The 17,196-nt window shown below is 37.8% G+C and overlaps 1 protein-coding gene across 4 annotated transcripts in view; it reads left to right on the top strand.

The window, feature by feature from the left end:
* Positions 1 to 17,196, top strand: part of EPS8 (epidermal growth factor receptor pathway substrate 8) — a 193,140-nt gene that overhangs the window by 143,636 nt on the left and 32,308 nt on the right. For all 4 annotated transcript variants that reach the window (XM_047866638.1, XM_047866635.1, XM_047866636.1 and 1 more), the window contains 6 exons: positions 3,489 to 3,562; positions 4,837 to 4,963; positions 7,372 to 7,460; positions 7,836 to 7,910; positions 13,275 to 13,423; positions 16,171 to 16,354. In XM_047866638.1, coding sequence (XP_047722594.1) covers positions 3,489 to 3,562; positions 4,837 to 4,963; positions 7,372 to 7,460; positions 7,836 to 7,910; positions 13,275 to 13,423; positions 16,171 to 16,354 — 698 coding nt within the window. The remainder of the gene's footprint in view (positions 1 to 3,488; positions 3,563 to 4,836; positions 4,964 to 7,371; positions 7,461 to 7,835; positions 7,911 to 13,274; positions 13,424 to 16,170; positions 16,355 to 17,196) is intronic.

Below are 17,196 nucleotides of genomic sequence, written 5' to 3'. Positions count from 1 at the left end.
ACAAAAAGATGGTAACATGATATATACCAAACAAGAGTCTACCAGTTTGTTTGTTTTTAAAGACTATACTTCAGAATTCTTTCCATTATTATTATCTTTCCTATTTGGAAAAAGTGTTGTGCTTTCATGAAAAGGATATCAGGGTAGTATTAGGACAAGAGTAAAAGGCATTCTCCATCTGGCTAGGTTTGTCAAAGGGACCCTTGTGGGCACCATCATTTTACCTTGGTATTCTTTTTAAAAGACAAATCACAGCATAGAACATAGTGTAACATTTTACATGTCAGAATGTTTCTTGCCAAATATGAGATTGTTATGACCGATAATGCCTTATGATATGTTGTTGGGTCCAGTGTCTTCATTATAAGGGTTAATAATTGTGATCCAGCAAGTTTGAATTTGATGAAGCTTCACTCTTTTGCCTCACAGTTCAATAGACTTCTTAAATCACTTATCCTTTATCTAATAAAGCATTATTCATACAGGATATCTAGCAGGGTAGGTAAACAATAGAACTTGGTGGCCAAAATGAGTGACACTGGGCTTTATTTTGAATCTGATGAGTTGCAAGTTAGACTCTGGAATAAGACCAGGATCTACTGTGTGACCTTGGACAGTATCTCTCTGTGCTTCAATCTCACTTGTAAAATGGGGATAATAATTCATGGGTTGCTGTGAATCTGAAAGCAAGTAACGCCTCTAACAGTATCTCTTGCAGTGTAGTACACATAATGTGTGGTTGGTCTCACTTTTGCCAAATGGAGTTCATTTTATTTCTGAAATGCTTTCCATTTTATTTAGTGTTTTGTTTTGCTTTGTTTTGTTTTTTGGTATCCTTGAAGTTATTTTTAGAGATTTACACATAAGCCCAGCTACCAAACAGATGAAAGAAAGAAATCTTTGAAACATCCATTTATCAAACGTGAAGTAGCAGAATTACTTACTTTAACTTTTATAACAATTTCTGATTTTAGAAATTTATAAGGTAAATTTCTGTTGATGCTTTTTTTTTTTGGTAAAATTTTGTGTTTAAAAAAACTGGTAGGAGTTTATAGTGTTTTTTACTTTTTGTTCTTATGGTACTTTTGTTGTTGCTGCTGTTTGGCAGAAGAAATGTAGGTTTTGAGAGAGATCAAAATGGTCTTCCTTGAAGTTGAGGAAGGATAAGACATCTTAAGTTTACAAATATTCTGAATAAAATTGTAAAAACATCTGTAAAACTAATATAATTTACAGAAATGAGAAAATTTGTTCCTGGGGTGTTTGTGGGCTCTCATTAGGTTTTGTCTAAAATATGCTGCGCATTCTCATCTATTTAAATTAGAGTAAGAAACGGTTTTCAGAACTTCTAGTTTTCTGCTAGACCAAATAGAACATAACACTTACCCATGTGAGGTTCTGTCTGGATCCAGGCCAGTTTTTAGTTGGAAATCCACTGCACGCCCCCCTGCTTCCGTGACCCCCCCGCAAGAAGTATCTTTTGGTCCCTCTGCAAGTTCTGGCTGACTCAGGCTAAAATCTCCTTTGAATCCTTGACATAGCCTTACCCATGGCTTCTCAAAGTGGTCTCTGTAGAATAGTGGCAGAAGGGGTCCTAGGTGATGAAAAAGTCTGCAAGATATTGCACCTCTCCCTTATCTCACCTGCCAAGTGACATTTTGGGACCTATCTGGAGTTCCTACTAGCTATATTTCAAGGTCAACTTGCTGCTTTCTGTAGTATACAATACCCAAGGAAGTAGCTAACCCATGCAAAACAGCATTTAACTGGCAAGATTTCATGAATGTAAATTTTAATTATCTTAAAGTACTTTACAGCCACTAATTAAGTTTCATAAGACTCTGTAATTTCTTCTTTTGTGTGTTTTTGGGGGGGTACCTATTCCTTTTTTGGGGAAAAGTTAGGCATAAAAAGGCATAGCGATACAGAATTTTGAGTATTTTTTTATAGTTTTCTGTATTGAATATCATGAGTCATGATGTATTATGAGTTGCATTTCCATTATTGATGGTACATTTTTCCTGTTTCATCTGTACAGTTTTTGGGTTTTTTTATTCCATATACTGTGAAATGTTTGTAGAAGTATCTGTGTTTAGTAGTAGTGTTAACCAGGAAGGAGATCATGATAATGACCTTACAATTAACATCATGCTTTAGCTCAATGAGCTAACTTAATATCTTGAGTTCTCTTAAGATATCTATTATTTAATTTACAAATCCTGTAGGGCATTTGTACTTTTAAAGTGTAAGTCAGTGAGCCCAACATTGCATGTTTTAAGCTTAATGACATTTTAAAAAGCACTTTACTGGGGCGCCTAGGTGGCTTGGTCGGTTAAGCGTCCGACTTCGGCTCAGGTCACGATCTCACGGTCCGTGAGTTCAAGCCCCGCATCAGTCTCTGTGCTGACAGCTCAGAGCCTGGAGCCTGTTTAAGATTCTGTGTCTCCCTCTGTCTCTGCCCCTCCCCTGTTCATGCTCTGTTTCTCTCTGTCTCAAAAATAAATAAACGTTGAAAACAATTTTTTTTAAATAAATAAAAAGCACTTTACTGTCAGAATTTTTTTATTTAAAAAATTTTTTTAGGGGCGCCTGGGTGGCGCAGTCGGTTAAGCGTCCGACTTCAGCCAGGTCACGATCTCGCGGTCCGTGAGTTCGAGCCCCGCGTCAGGCTCTGGGCTGATGGCTCAGAGCCTGGAGCCTGCTTCCGATTCTGTGTCTCCCTCTCTCTCTGCCCCTCCCCCGTTCATGCTCTGTCTCTCTCTGTCCCAAAAATAAATAAACGTTGAAAAAAAAAATTAAAAAAAAAATTTTTTTTAAATGTTTGTTTTTGAGAGACAGAGAGAGAGAGAGAGAGAGCGAGCACAAGTGGAGGAGGGGTAGAGACAGAGAGGGAGACACAGAATCTGAAACAGGCTGCAGGCTCTGAGCTGTCGGCACAGATCCTGATGTGGGGCTTGAACTCAGGAACGGTGAGATCATGACCTGAGCTGCAGTCAGAAGCTTGGCTGACTGAGCCACCCAGGTGCCCCTACTGTCAGAATTTTAAAAAGGACTTTACTGTCAGAACCCCCAAAGCTTTATTATAATCAAAGTGTTGGAATGTGTAAGAATTGGGAGGTTTGTTGCGTTAGAAATAGTTGGCCAGTTTTTGAGGGGTAGGTGCTTAAATGTGAGTTGGTACTTGTTTTCTTCTGTAGGAATTATAGGATGAGAAGTTAGGATTGGTTCCACAGGCAGCTGTCAGGAAGAAGGGAGAACAGCGGGGAAGTTACAGGGTGAATCAGCATTGTGAAAGTTGAAAGCTCTGCCCAAGTCCTTCTTTTTTAGTGGTAGCAAGAGTGCATGTCATTCATAGATGACGAGCAATTTTGATTCTGTATCTAAAGAAGGTGTTCTCTTTTGTAAATGGTACTCTTTTCATGTTCCATTACCTATATTGATACTGCTCAGGCAACAGGTGGAAAGACTTAATGGTTTCCTTTCTTTAGTTGAGAAGCCAAGGCAGTATCATGAGCAGGAAGAAACGCCTGAGATGATGGCGGCCCGAATAGACAGAGATGTGGTAGGTGTACCATTCATCTTTAGATCATTGGCTTTTTGTTTTGTTTTGTTTTGTTTTGTTTTGTTTTGTTTTGTTTTGTTTTTTAAAGGGGAGAAAATATCAACAGGGAAAATGAAGTTGATTTAAATAAAGGTGTTCTGTGGAAAGTATATTTTCTCTTTCCATTGGTGGTTATGCCCTTTGAATTATTTATCTTAACTGTTTTTTGCCTTTATGCCAATATTTAGTAGAATAGGGCTCTGATAGAAGAACTAGCATATTAACTAGTTTACAAAGGAATTTAAACTGAATTATCAGATTTGAGGGATTTTAACTTTTTCATAGTTTGTAATTCATAATTGAAATATCTTTTAAATATATCTTCATGACATTTATTAAAAAATGTTATAATTCCTAAAAAATAAAATGTAAATTTTAACTCTTTATAAAGGATAGGGCTGTATTTATTTTTATTAGTCCATAGTAATTTACTTATACAGTGAGAATGTCCTGTGATGTAATAACAACATATGATCGTAATATAATTATTTTTATACTATACACACATTCCTAGCTTATTTGTAAACAAATACTTAGAGGAATTTGAAGTTTGGAACTTCATTTTTATATCACACCATTATTTATTACACTTAGAAGTTTATTTAATCCCGATTTCTAGTCTTTTAAATTAGAAGAATGTCAGGTTTCACACAAAGTAGAGAAAGTCAGCTAAGACTGTAGTATAATCAAAATTCATCCAATAATCCCTGAAAGCATAATTCATCATTGATTCTATTTAACCATGTAGAAACTCTTATTAATGACTATTCTAGGTTATCTATGTGTTTATTAGGTTATACAACATTCTGTATACCTTTTTCCATGAAATAATACTGTCGGTACTTTATTGGGACATTTGTTAAAAAAAACAAAAATGCTTTGCTCTTCTAACAAGATATTTCTTAGAAATTTTTACCCTAACTTTATGTGGAAGAAACACTATGAGAAAATTAGAGTAGTTGAAAATAATTAATAATCTGAATAGATACTGTGAATGCTTTCTTGATGGTATTGAAAATAGAACAAAATTAAACTAAAGAAAAATGTGAATGTCAGACTTCAGCCACAGGTATAGATATATTCAGTTTAATTCATTTCTTGGAATTAGTGCTAAACTTAAAATTTGCACGTGGGAGGTATTTTTTTTTCTAATTTTCCTTTACTGACAGTATAAAGTCAAGGCAAAAAATTGTCTTATTTTGTTTTACATTTCATTCTGTAATTTCTAATTCCAGCAAATATTAAACCACATTTTGGATGATATTGAATTTTTTATCACAAAACTCCAAAAAGCAGCTGAAGCATTTTCTGAGCTTTCTAAAAGGAAGAAGACTAAGAAAGGTAAAAAGAAGGGGCCAGGAGGTAAGTTGGATTTTCTTAATCTTCTAAAGACCTTTGAGAACTCCAGTGCTAGGCAGAGTTTCTGCCCTTGTGAACTGCTCAGCAAAACTCCATTGACAGTGGGCCAAGGTCCCTTTTTTTATTTTGGGATAGCACCTGGAAGTTAGGCAGAGACTAAGATGAGCCCAGGGAAAAGTCCATTTTGGTTCAAAGTTGGCTATGGTAAGGAAAGAGTCTAGGATACTTCACCTAAATCACAGAGACTCTGAGATGCAGCTGGTGACCATCTGTTTATAGTTTTAATTAGTGACTGCAAAATTAATGTCTGCTAAAGTCATAGCTCTTTTCTTCCCATAATTGGATGTATTTTATTGTAAATATAGAACCTCATTATTTTGTTAGAAGGATTGATTTTTCTCATTAACATAGTTGCAAATGTCAGTGGATTTGATTTTTTTTTTAATCACAGAACTCCCAAACAATATGTTCAGGTCACATACAAGCAGTTTTTTTTTTTTTTTTTAATTTTTTTTTTTCAACGTTTTATTTATTTTTGGGACAGAGAGAGACAGAGCATGAACGGGGGAGGGGCAGAGAGAGAGAGGGAGACACAGAATCAGAAACAGGCTCCAGGCTCTGAGCCATCAGCCCAGAGCCCGATGCGGGGCTCGAACTCACGGACCGCGAGATCGTGACCTGGCTGAAGTCGGACGCTTAACCGACTGCGCCACCCAGGCGCCCCTACAAGCAGTTTTTGAGTATGCTGTAGTTAGCTATTTAAAATGGCTTCAAAATATATAAGCTTGCAATTGTAGAACATAATGAAATACATAAAAGAATAGTAAATAAATATCCCTTTCATGACACATGACTTTCCAGTGTTTCTGTAGCTCATGTCTATATCATAAGCATGTGACCTGTAGACTTGTCTTCCAGATGTGTATATCTGGATATATACGTCACTTCCTTATATTCTGAGATTAAGTATTATTGCTTCCTTATGTCTCACACCTCTTATTCCTGCTGTATTCTTTATGAAGGGTGTTCTATCCTTTTGGTCACCCAGATTCTAGACCACAGATTCTTGTATGATTTCATTCTCTAGCTTACAGCCAACATCAATATTATTTTTTCAATGTGTTGGGGTTTTTTTTGTTCCTTTGTTTTTGTTTTTTTTCTTTTTGGGAGAGAGAGTGTGTGAACAGGGGAGAGGGGCAGAGGGACAGAGAGAGAATCCTAAGCAGGCTCCATGCTCAACGGCGAGCCTGACATGCGCCTCGATCTCACAAACATGAGATCATGACCTGAGCCAAAATCAAGAGTCGATGCCTAACCGGTTGAGCAATCCACATGCTCCTTCACTGTGTTTTATATCCAGTTGTTTTCATTTTCATTTGCATAACTAGTGTCTGCTTCAAACTGTGATCATTTTTACCCAGCTCTCTAAGTAGTCTTCAAGCCTCCAGTTTTTTATTCTGGGAGGACAGTTGTCTTAAAGCTCTAAGGCGGTCACTTTGTTCTTCTGAAAAGCATGTTAATTCCATGTTCTGTTGAGTTAAGTCTACTCCTCCCCTTGGCAGACAAGGTCACCCACAATCTAACCTTGATCTACTTTTCTATCCTCGTGTTTCTTTGTTTTAGTTTGTTGTTTCATGTACATACGATTTCCTTTTTTCATGTTTTTTACTTATGCTGTGTTTATCCAACCATGACATTTTCTTACCAAATTGCCATGTAACAGACTTTCCAAATCTCATCTTAAAGGCTACTTTCCCTGTGAAACATCTTTTAGGTGTACATCCTCCCAACTCCCAACCAGGTGTAGTCTCTTTCTATAGTACTTCATTGGTGTATCTTTGTTACTTATCTGATTCATGTCTTCCATTAGATTTTAAGGCCCTACAGAGTGGGGCCTATAACTTACACATTTAAAAAAAAAATGTTTATTTATTTATTTTGAGAGAGAGCAGTGGGGAGAGGGGCTGAGGGAGAGAGAATCCTAACCAGGCTCCATGCTCAGTACAGAGCCTGATGAGGGAGGGGCTCAGTCTCATGACCGTGAAATCGACCGGAACCAAAATCAAGAGTCAGATGCTTAACCACTGAGCCCCCTGGAGGCCCCATAACTTATACATTTTTATAGTCTTTGCAATGATAAGCACAGTAACTGGGACATAAAAAGGCTACAGTATACGTTTATGGAATTGATGAGTAATTGGTAGTGCCTAAGGATAGAAGAATCTGTTTCAAATGTCGGACCATCTTAGTTTGTTGCAGTTAGTCTATGACATGTGGTAGAGTAGCTACACAGCGTGGTATCTGGTATGATCATCAAATTTTATAGACGCAAATGTGTTCTACTTTTTCATTTAATGTATTTTCTTAGAACTTTGCTTTGATCTGTCCCTCTTCCCATTTATTTCTTTTAGAAGGCGTTTTAACTCTGCGGGCAAAACCTCCTCCTCCTGATGAATTTATTGACTGTTTACAAAAGTTTAAACATGGATTTAACCTTCTGGTAGGTGAAATTTATTTATATATAACTAAAAGAAACAAATGAAAGAAATCAAAGCCTAGCCAGGATGTTATTGATTAAATTAAGAGATAAGCTTTTTCCTGTGGGTTTTTTGGTATGTGTGTCTTGATTTTTCTTTAATTAGGACAATAGCTAGTAAAACCTATGTATCTAAGCGAATTATCAAAAAGGAATGATTCCTAACTTTTTAAAAACTAAATTCCCCTAATCTGACTTACCTAGGCTGATTAATACACTAAAAGTGAAAGTAGTAGTAAAGAACTCTTCCTCTGAGTCTGTGTTGGACCTTCATGAGTGTCTGTTTTTTTGCTTGATTACATCATAGTAATCTGTTTGTCTGGTTTCTTAATGCTACAGGCCAAACTGAAGTCTCATATCCAGAATCCGAGTGCTGCAGATTTGGTTCATTTTTTATTTACTCCATTAAATATGGTAAGGCTTTGTTAATATAAGAAAGGAATTACTCTTAGTACGTTTTTCAACCCCATGTGCCTGGCTGGAGTTACCTAGACAGTTTTTCTTCATCACCTTGCATGGATACTATTTCCCTTGGCATCTATGCACATATCAAGAATGTGCAATTTGAGAGTTTGAAAGAACCTTAGAAATCATCTAGTTCAAACACCTTATTTTACCGTTGAGGAAACTGATGTCTGTGACAGCGCTAGGGAAATGAAAAGAAAGATTTATCGGATGCTGGTGTTGCAATGTATACTAGTATATAATAGAAATAGAAATGGCTATAATAATATAAAAGCTTTTCTCTTTCTCCCAAAATAGGCTAGACATGAGGAGGCGCTGGTACTGGATGGAAGGTTTTGCTCATGTATTTAAGTATTCACAAATATTGAGAGCCTGCTGTGTGCTTTGTATTATTCGTAGCTTATCAGGAACAAAACAGACATAAATTTTTACCCTCTTGGAACGTATATTGTAGTATGGAGGGGCAATTGTTAATCTAAATACATGCATAAATAATGCATTTTGCTAAAAATAAGTGTTACTTGAAAAAAATGCAGTAGGGACAGAGAACAGGGAGCATTTCAGGTGCGTGCTCATGCAAGTGCGCACGTGAGTGTGTGAGCTGGAGTAATACCCTTTCTGAATAGGGTTGGTTAAGGTGAGAAGGTGTCATTTGAGCAAATGAAGTGAGGAATGAGTCATGTGGATTTCTGAAAGAAGAGAATTCCAGGTAGAGAGCAGCTATTGTAAATGCTCTGGGGTGGTAATTGCAAATTATGCTCTTGGAATAAATAAGTATTGTGACTGACATAGAATGAGGGAGATCTTAATTGGAAATGAGGTTAGCAAAGAAACAGAAGGTCATATTTTGTTGGTCCTTGTAGGTGATTGTGAAATCTTGTACACTTTGGAAGGTTTTCGCCAAAAGGATTCTTCTGGCTGTAATACTTGGAGATCTGGCGGAAGAAGAGACTGGAATGGTTATTAGAATAATCCAGATTGGAGATGACGGTGTTTGGATCAAGTAGCATTAGAGATCGTAAGAAGCCCGATTCTGGGTGTAAACCATAGAAGCAACACTTTCTGGTAGATAGGACATGCTGTGCAACAGCCAAGCGTATCTCCAAAGTTTGGCCTATGAGTGAAGAGATGGCCTAATTATTAACCAAGATGTAGAAAACAATAGGTAAGACAGAGACTACTACCAAGGTAGTAGTTACAAATAAAGAAGAGGAGTAAGGACTGGTGGATCCCTGTGCAGTTTCAGTGTGAGGAGAATGGAAAGAGCCAACAAAGATTTGAGAAAAAGCAGTTAAGTCGGGAAAAGAAAAATAAGAATATGACGGTGTTCTGGAAGCCAAATGAAGAAAATGTTTCCAAGAGGAAGAATTGAACAACCGTGTCAGATATCTGTGTGGTGGAAGCTGATTTTACCTCCACGTTCTTGTTACAGCTGTACAAAGGCAAAGAAAGATGATTTGTCTTTAAGGAAGTGACTCTGAAATTAAACAGATAATTTCTGCCTTTGTCCAGTTGGCCTGAATGTTCTCATATAGCCACACCGAACACCAGAGTAATATAGTCTCCATCTGTGTTGGTTCATCTAAAATGTAGGGGCTTCTCTTTCTAGATGGGAGAAGAGAGTGGACACTAGGGAACAATTAGTAGTCCTTGCATTGCCCACTATATGTCAGGTAGAGTGACAGGCAGGTAGTACAATTTTTTTCTCCCCAGAAAACTCCCTTCTCATACAGGTATATTTTTATATAAGGCATAATTAAAAAAAAATTTTGTTAATGTTTATTTATTTTTGAGAGAGAGAGAGACAGAGTGAGAGTGGAGGAGGGGTAGAGAAAGAGGGAGACACAGAATCCGAAGCAGGCTCCAGGCTCTGAGCTGTTAGCACAGAGCCTGACACGGGGCCTGAACTCACAGACCATGAGATCATGACCTGAGCTGAAGTCAGAAGCTTAACCGACTGAGCCACCCAGGCCACCCCCCTCACATAAGGTATAATTTTTGAAGCTAAAAAGAAGGGTGTGTTGGAAACAATTCCCTTTGTAGAGGAGTTGGACTTTCCTATGAGCTTATCCAGCAAAAGGTTATATACCCTTGTGTCATAGGCCAGGATCCAAGATACACATCTTCATTTTCTGAATTTTCAGTATCCAGGTATGTTCTTTCCTTATATGGTATGATAGTATACTTCCCTTCCTATTTTATATTTCTTATACTTGCAAATATTGTAATAGCAATTGTTCCAAGCTGACTTTATGTAGAACCGTCTTGTCCTACAGGACAGCTAGGAGAATTCACTGGAATATTTAAGAGTACACAAAAAAAGTGCTGGGGCTTAGGAAAAGCATGGCGACAGAAAGCAGGCAGAACAGTTGTTGGCCCCACATACAGACAGATATGAAAAGAGACTGGGCTACAAATCACTCTTTTCTACAATTCCACCAATTAGCTAGGTCATTCCCATTTTGTGGGAGGACAAGTGAGCAAGGAGTAAGAAGAAGGCAGAATCTGTTTTAAATACTTCCAGGAGGACAAAGTTTCCTGTTTTCTGGGCTAAGGCAAGCACAGGTGGAGTGGTTGTGAATGGCTTTCCCTGTCAGAAGGGCAGACAATAGAGAACAGAATGACAATAGCAGTAATGATAATTGTTAGTAGTGTGTGATTATTTGGTGTTATTATTTCTATGGCTGTTTTTTAAAGAGTAAGAACTATATGAAGCCAATAAGCTTAATTTTGGTTTAGGGCATATGGACATTATGGTTTGAGTTCTTTAATATTTATCAAAAATGGAGCAAATTCAAATGCATTTTTCATAGCTTTTACTTGATTATCAGAAAAAAAAATGAGAAAAACAAAATCCAAGTTACAAAAAGGAATAATAAATCTTCTCCTTTCCTCAAGGGCAACTAGACAAGACCTGAAGTAGCATATGAAATGAATATTGCTTTACAAACATAGGAAAGTAACATTATCAGCATAAATGTCAGAACTGGGCAATAAAAGATTAGAAGATGAGAGTCCAAGGCTACATTAATAATTTATGAATGCTCCCATATGTTGTTGCTATATATAGAACATCAAATTTCTACTTGTCTAGTTATTATTGAATAATTCTTGCTATATAAGCTCTTTTAAAAATTAGATCAAGGCCATTCACATGCAAAGAAGCCCAGACTAGCTCATTAACAAAATTTATATTCCTCACTCCTTTTTAAAAATATTTATTTATTTTTGAGAGACAGAGAGTGTGTGTGTGTGTGGGGGGGGTGCATGCACACTTGTATGAGTTGGGGAGGGGCAGAGAGAGAGGGACACAGAGAATCCCAGGCACTATTAGTGCAGATCCTGACACCAGGCTCAAACTCACAAACTGCGAGGTCATGATCTGAGCCAAAATCAAGAATCGAACGCTTAACCTACTGAACCACCCAGGTGCCCCTATATTCCTTATTCTTTAACACATTTGATACTGTCTTAGTTTGCGTATTAGGAAGTGTTGGTTATAGAGCAGTTTTTTGCCACCTTCTCATTCTTTCAAACTCTTTCACACATTGTAAGTAACTGCGTAGTCATTACATAGAGAACTATAAGATAATAGGACTGGTTTCCCTAACGTGTAGAAATTAGCCTTTGCGATCAGGCTATGTATCTGAAAATATGATGTATTTTATCTTCGTTTTTCATCAAAAATGGCTCGTTATTAATGGTGTCTCTGATCAAAATATGTCTGTTGCTCTTTTAATGTTCTGCCTACAGAGATCCAGGTGTATTACTTGGATAAGAAACTTGGGAAGGAACGTTCATAAAGAGCCTACTTCCAGCCACACAAAATTGAATGGCTTTAAACCTTGAAAAACCTGCTGCCTGCCCCCAGCATCTGCACACAAGCTTACCTACAGCACACATACATGCAAACCTGCCTGACATCCTTTCTCCAGAGGGAACTATGTCTTGCAGCTTTTTATTTACATTTCTTTTGTTTCATTCCCTCCTCCCTCTGTGAAACCAAAGATTTAAAAATTCCTTTACTCTTAGATTTTACTCCTTAACTTTTCCTTCTTAATCATCCCTACACATTTATTTACTAGAAGTGCTTATAGGGCTTGGAAGTAAGAAAATTACATGCCAAACAGTCAGGGTGGGTTTTGTTCTCAAGTAAGAGCCAATGTCCCTCCTTATCTTTGGTCTTTCACTGATTCTCATTCATCCCTCCAACACTGTGTTTTCTGCAGTTCACTTGGTCCTAGTCCTCACGGGAGGGAAAACTGAAGAATAAGCCATAAGTTAAAATGTAATATGTTGCTAATACATATAAATTGTTTTGGGGACAGTGAGGTGCCTCAGAGCTATGCTGTGGGTTAAGAAGGGCTTCCTGGAAGAGGTGGTACTGGAGTAGAGTTCTGAGTGATGAACGAAGGGCCTCATGGGGAACTGGGAAGAAACATGTGCAGATACACAGAGGTATACGATAGATTGGCATGCTCAGGGCACTTGGATGACTGGGGAGAAACTGACTCTTGGTCTGAAGCCATTCAAAAAAAATCCCTTTTTACTTGTGCCATATCTCTGGGAAAGTGAAATTTTTATAAAAGGGCTCTGGTTTCTGCTCTAGGAGATAACTACCATTCTTTAGCCAGGAAATAGCCTCTGAGAAGTCAATTTGGAGCAGTTTCCAGACATACACTTATCATCATTTTGTTTATCAGAGAGTTGCACCTGTTTATTTGTTTCTGCTAGTCATTAAATTATCCATTTTAAATCAGGACAGTTTCCTAGAATTAGATTCTGGGAAAAGCTGTCATAGATTCAGAGTACCAGTTCTCATTCTTCTCTCACTTTTCTCTCCGGATCCTTTTATTTTTGTATGTCTTTATAGGCACAACCATAGGCTGTTAACGTGAGACTTATTTCTCTCTAGAGTATTCCTTTATAGAACCGTATTTTTCAAGTTGGGCGTAATAGATTTGCCAGGAAAGATACATGTACTTTTTTTTTTTTAAAGCAAAAAGCAGATAGTTAAACCTTAGAATTCTCTGGATAGCCATTAGTGTTTTCCAGGGAAAACACAGTCCTGTGCAGCCAATAGACAGATCCTGTGAAAGCCGTTAAACTATTAACTTTTCATTCTAGATTATTAGGCACTATTAGCCTGGGCAGTTGACTTAACAAACTGTTTTTCATTCAGTAGTACACTGCACAACGTCAAAATTTGAGTATATGAAAACAGTGCTTGTTTGGGGCATAGATTTTACATATTTTGAAAATATACAAGTGATCATCATGTTCTTGCTAAAAAATGATTTATTGTCATTTTAGGTGGTGCAGGCAACAGGAGGTCCTGAACTAGCCAGTTCAGTACTCAGCCCCCTGTTGACTAAGGACACAATTGATTTCTTAAATTATACTGTCAACGCTGATGAAAGGCAGCTTTGGGTGTCACTGGGAGAAACTTGGATGAAAGCCAGGTAAGTGTATGAGTTTAATACCTATAATACTTTAAGTATTGTTCTTTGTTATTACATGAATCTAATGAGACATACTTTTAGCCTTCTACTTATGAAGGACCAGGCATTACAGAGAAAAAGCCTAAACCCTTCAAAAGCTAGTCTAGTGGAAAAGATATAAAGTATGCGCAATATAAGGCATGTTAAGTACCAGGAGTGACACATAAACTGCTGTTGTTTGGCAAGGTGGAACCATCAGGAGGAGGATTTAAAGAGGAGGGTAGTTAGCTTTCAGAGAAGGGCTGGCATTTAAATCAATATATAATAATAGTCACATATTGTGTAATATATATGTACACACCATACATATAGGGTTTGCTAAGCAGTCTTCCATGAACTTTACGTAAGTACTATTGTTGTCACTATTTTACAGATAAGGAAACTGAGGCATAGAGTGGTTAAGTAATTTGCTCAAAGCCATATAACTCTTAAATGGCAGATCTGCCATTTGTATTCAGGCAGTCTGGCTTTGGAGTTGATGTCCATAATTATTTTGCTATGCTGCCTCTCAGTAGGATGAGTAGGATTTCCATGAATACATAATTGGGAAGGGGTTTTTCTAATAGAGAAACACAAATGAGGGCATGAAGCAGGAAGTCAAGAGAAAGGAGAATGAATATGGGTTTAGCTGACATATAAGCTTTGGGTAGCAGGTGCTTGTGGAAAAGGGGGAGAGGAGAAAATGGTGTTAAATGAGGCACATGGAAATGAACAGGTGGGCTATGAGGGCTCCCCCTGCCATGCTATGGAGTTGGAGAAGATTGTATAGGCTGCAGAGAACCACTAGCTTTGTGAATAGGAGTGTGACATAATCACATCTGTGTTTTAGAAAGATCAGTCTGGTAGTTGAGCTCAGGGAAGACAAGATCCTTCTCTGGGTGGAAAGAAGGAGGGGATCATTTTAAAAATTGTATCTTGTCAATAAAGTGATTGTGGAAGACAGATCATTAACATTGCATCATTTATCATTGCAGTGTTAAAGTTTTTCTGAGCAAAGCAAGGTATAAAACTTTCTCATTTTATGACATTGAATAAATAATTTTTGCCTTTCTTATCCAAATCATTTTATTGCTCTCACTACTTAGAATAAGCCATTCAGGTGGTCATTTAGAAGCTTTTCTTCCTAATGCTTTTGGATGGACTAGCCTAAAAGTAATGGATCAATTCATACTTTCTTTCTTCTGTTTCTTTTGTGGAAACACATATAAACTGTTCCCACTTGTATTTTACACTTTGGCAACAGCTTGTGTTGGAATATGGCTTACATATTGAATGGTTTACCAAGCAAAAAATTCTTTAAAAGCACTGTAGTTGTTACTTTTATATTGAAAGCATTATTTAAATTTATTTTTATTATTTGTATATTAATGTATCATGCTATTTGTATATCATACTATGTAAAAACTTGGTTAAACAGATTTCTTAAATCCATTAGATATTTGTAGGTTATGATCTTTTGATAAGTCTAAGTGGGATCTTTTAATATTTTCACATGAAACTTACTAAATTAATCAGATCTCATAGTACAAAAGTAACCTATATTTTTAAATTTCTTGGTTTTGGGTCCTACCTCACAATGAGAAAATGAATGACCATTGGAAAAACTACATCAAAAGAAAATACACTGTTAGCTCTTGACATGAGAGATGGTCATTTCAAATCCTAATTGTTAAGAGTATTAGGAAAAGAATATACTGATTTAAAAACTCATAAAGATAAAAATTATGAAGGTACTTAATCTGAATAAAGTGGCTCATTTTATCATAGTAGAAATATAACCTGAAGAATTAATCTTTCACTTGTGAGAGATAAAACAACACAGTGGAGCAGAAATGAACCTATAATTTCTGTCCCAGGTGTTTTTGTGGTTCATGAGTGATTAGGAGCTCGTAGAAATAAGTCTCACTCAGAGTCATTAAATAATGAATGGGTAATGATTACGGTTCCAGATTAGTCCTAACTTGATTTCACTGATTAGCTGATAAATTTAATTTATAAAATTGGTAATGTTTCATTTAGAGGACTTATTCCTTTATAAAGCATAAACATTCAGAACATTCTCTGTTATTTCTTTTTAGAAAGATATGTCTGACACCAGGAGGGTTGGTTATGATGATGAGAGGGAAGGGAAGGGAAAGATGAGAATCTGAAACTACTTTAGATGCAAGAGAAGTTCATGTTCTAAATACTTTCAGCACTTCTAGCCTCACACTCCCTTTCCAGTTTTTCAAAACCTATATCCATGTTACGAAGATGAATGAATGGAGAATGGAGGCAATGTAAAAAAACAGATCGTGAAGCAAAATTCAATCTTCATTTTGTTGGCATTACAATCTGGCATAAGCATGTTCCTTTTCCCTTTATGTGTGGAGAGAGGGCAGATTACGTATGCTTTGTTTTTGTTGGTTTTTGAGAGAAAAAATGTTTACTTTTGAGAGAGAGAGACAGACAGACAGAGCAGAGGCTGGGGAGGGGCAGAGAGAGAGGGAGACACAGAATCCGAAGCAGGCTCCAGACTCTGGGCTTTCCGCACAGAGCCCGATGCGGGGCTCGAACTCACAGACCGAGAGACATGACCCGAGCTGAAGTCCAGCTCGACTGAGCCATCCAGGAGCCCCTGTTTTTGTTTTTTTTGTGGCTAACCTTGTTGAAAGTAATTTTGAACATGGATACATTTCTTAATTTTATGCCTTAATGTCCCTCTACAGAGCAGAGTGGCCAAAAGAACAATTTATTCCACCATATGTACCACGGTTCCGCAACGGTTGGGAGCCCCCAATGCTGAACTTCATGGGAGCACCGATGGAACAAGATCTTTATCAGCTGGCCGAGTCTGTGGCAAATGTAGCAGAACATCAGCGCAAACAAGAGACAAAAAGATTATCCACAGAGGTAAAGTTTTTAACATCACTTTTTGTAGAAAGTGCAGTAATCTGTGCATTCTCTTCTAATTCTGATAGTGAGTTCTAGTTTTATTGATCTGAAGATTGTTCTAGAACTAATGACTTAAATGTCCTGCTGCCCTTAGTTACCTCTCAGCTTTTTATCGTTGTTGTGACAGTTGCTCTGTTTCCCTGTGAAGCCCAAGCCCCCCCCCCCCCCCGCCCCCCATATCATTCTTCCACAGCCTGCCAGCCATCACCCTGCCAGTGCCCTGGTGAGCCAGTCTCAATTTTTCAGTGCCTAGTTTCTCTCCTTGTCAGGGAATCACCCTGTTGCCTGTTGGCTTGTTCTATTTTTCTCATCCATTATCATACCCTTAAGACAGCTCCCTGGGGCGCCTGGGTGTCTCAGTTTGTTAAGCGATTAAGCGTCTGACTTCAGCTCAGGTCATGATCTGTCAGTGAGTTCGAGCCCCGCGTTGGGCTTTGTGCCGACAGCTCAGAGCCTGGAGCCTGCTTCAGATTCCGTGTCTCCCTCTCTTTATGCCCCTCCCCTGCTCATACTCTGTCTCTGTCTCAAAAATGAGTAAACATTAAATAAAAATTTAAAAAAGACAGCTCCCTGGACCTAGGTCTCCTAACCTGTCCCAAGCAGCTTTTTCCCAAATGTCCCATTTGTTTCCTCCTCTGTCCCTCCCTCCCCTCTTTCCTCCCTCCTGTCCCTCTTCCCCCTCCCTCCCTGTCTTCCTTCCTTCCCTCCCTTCCTTCCTTTCATTTAGTTCTAAACCCTGGAGCCCTCTCAGCCTGGCTAGAAGGCCAGAGCTTCTCCTGGATTCATTCCCCAGGCTCAAA

Source organism: Prionailurus viverrinus, chromosome B4 (assembly GCF_022837055.1).
Source record: "Prionailurus viverrinus isolate Anna chromosome B4, UM_Priviv_1.0, whole genome shotgun sequence".
Lineage (NCBI taxonomy): Eukaryota > Metazoa > Chordata > Mammalia > Carnivora > Felidae > Prionailurus > Prionailurus viverrinus.
The sequence above is the reverse complement of the archived record's forward strand: the minus strand, read 5'-3'. Positions and strand labels throughout refer to the sequence as shown.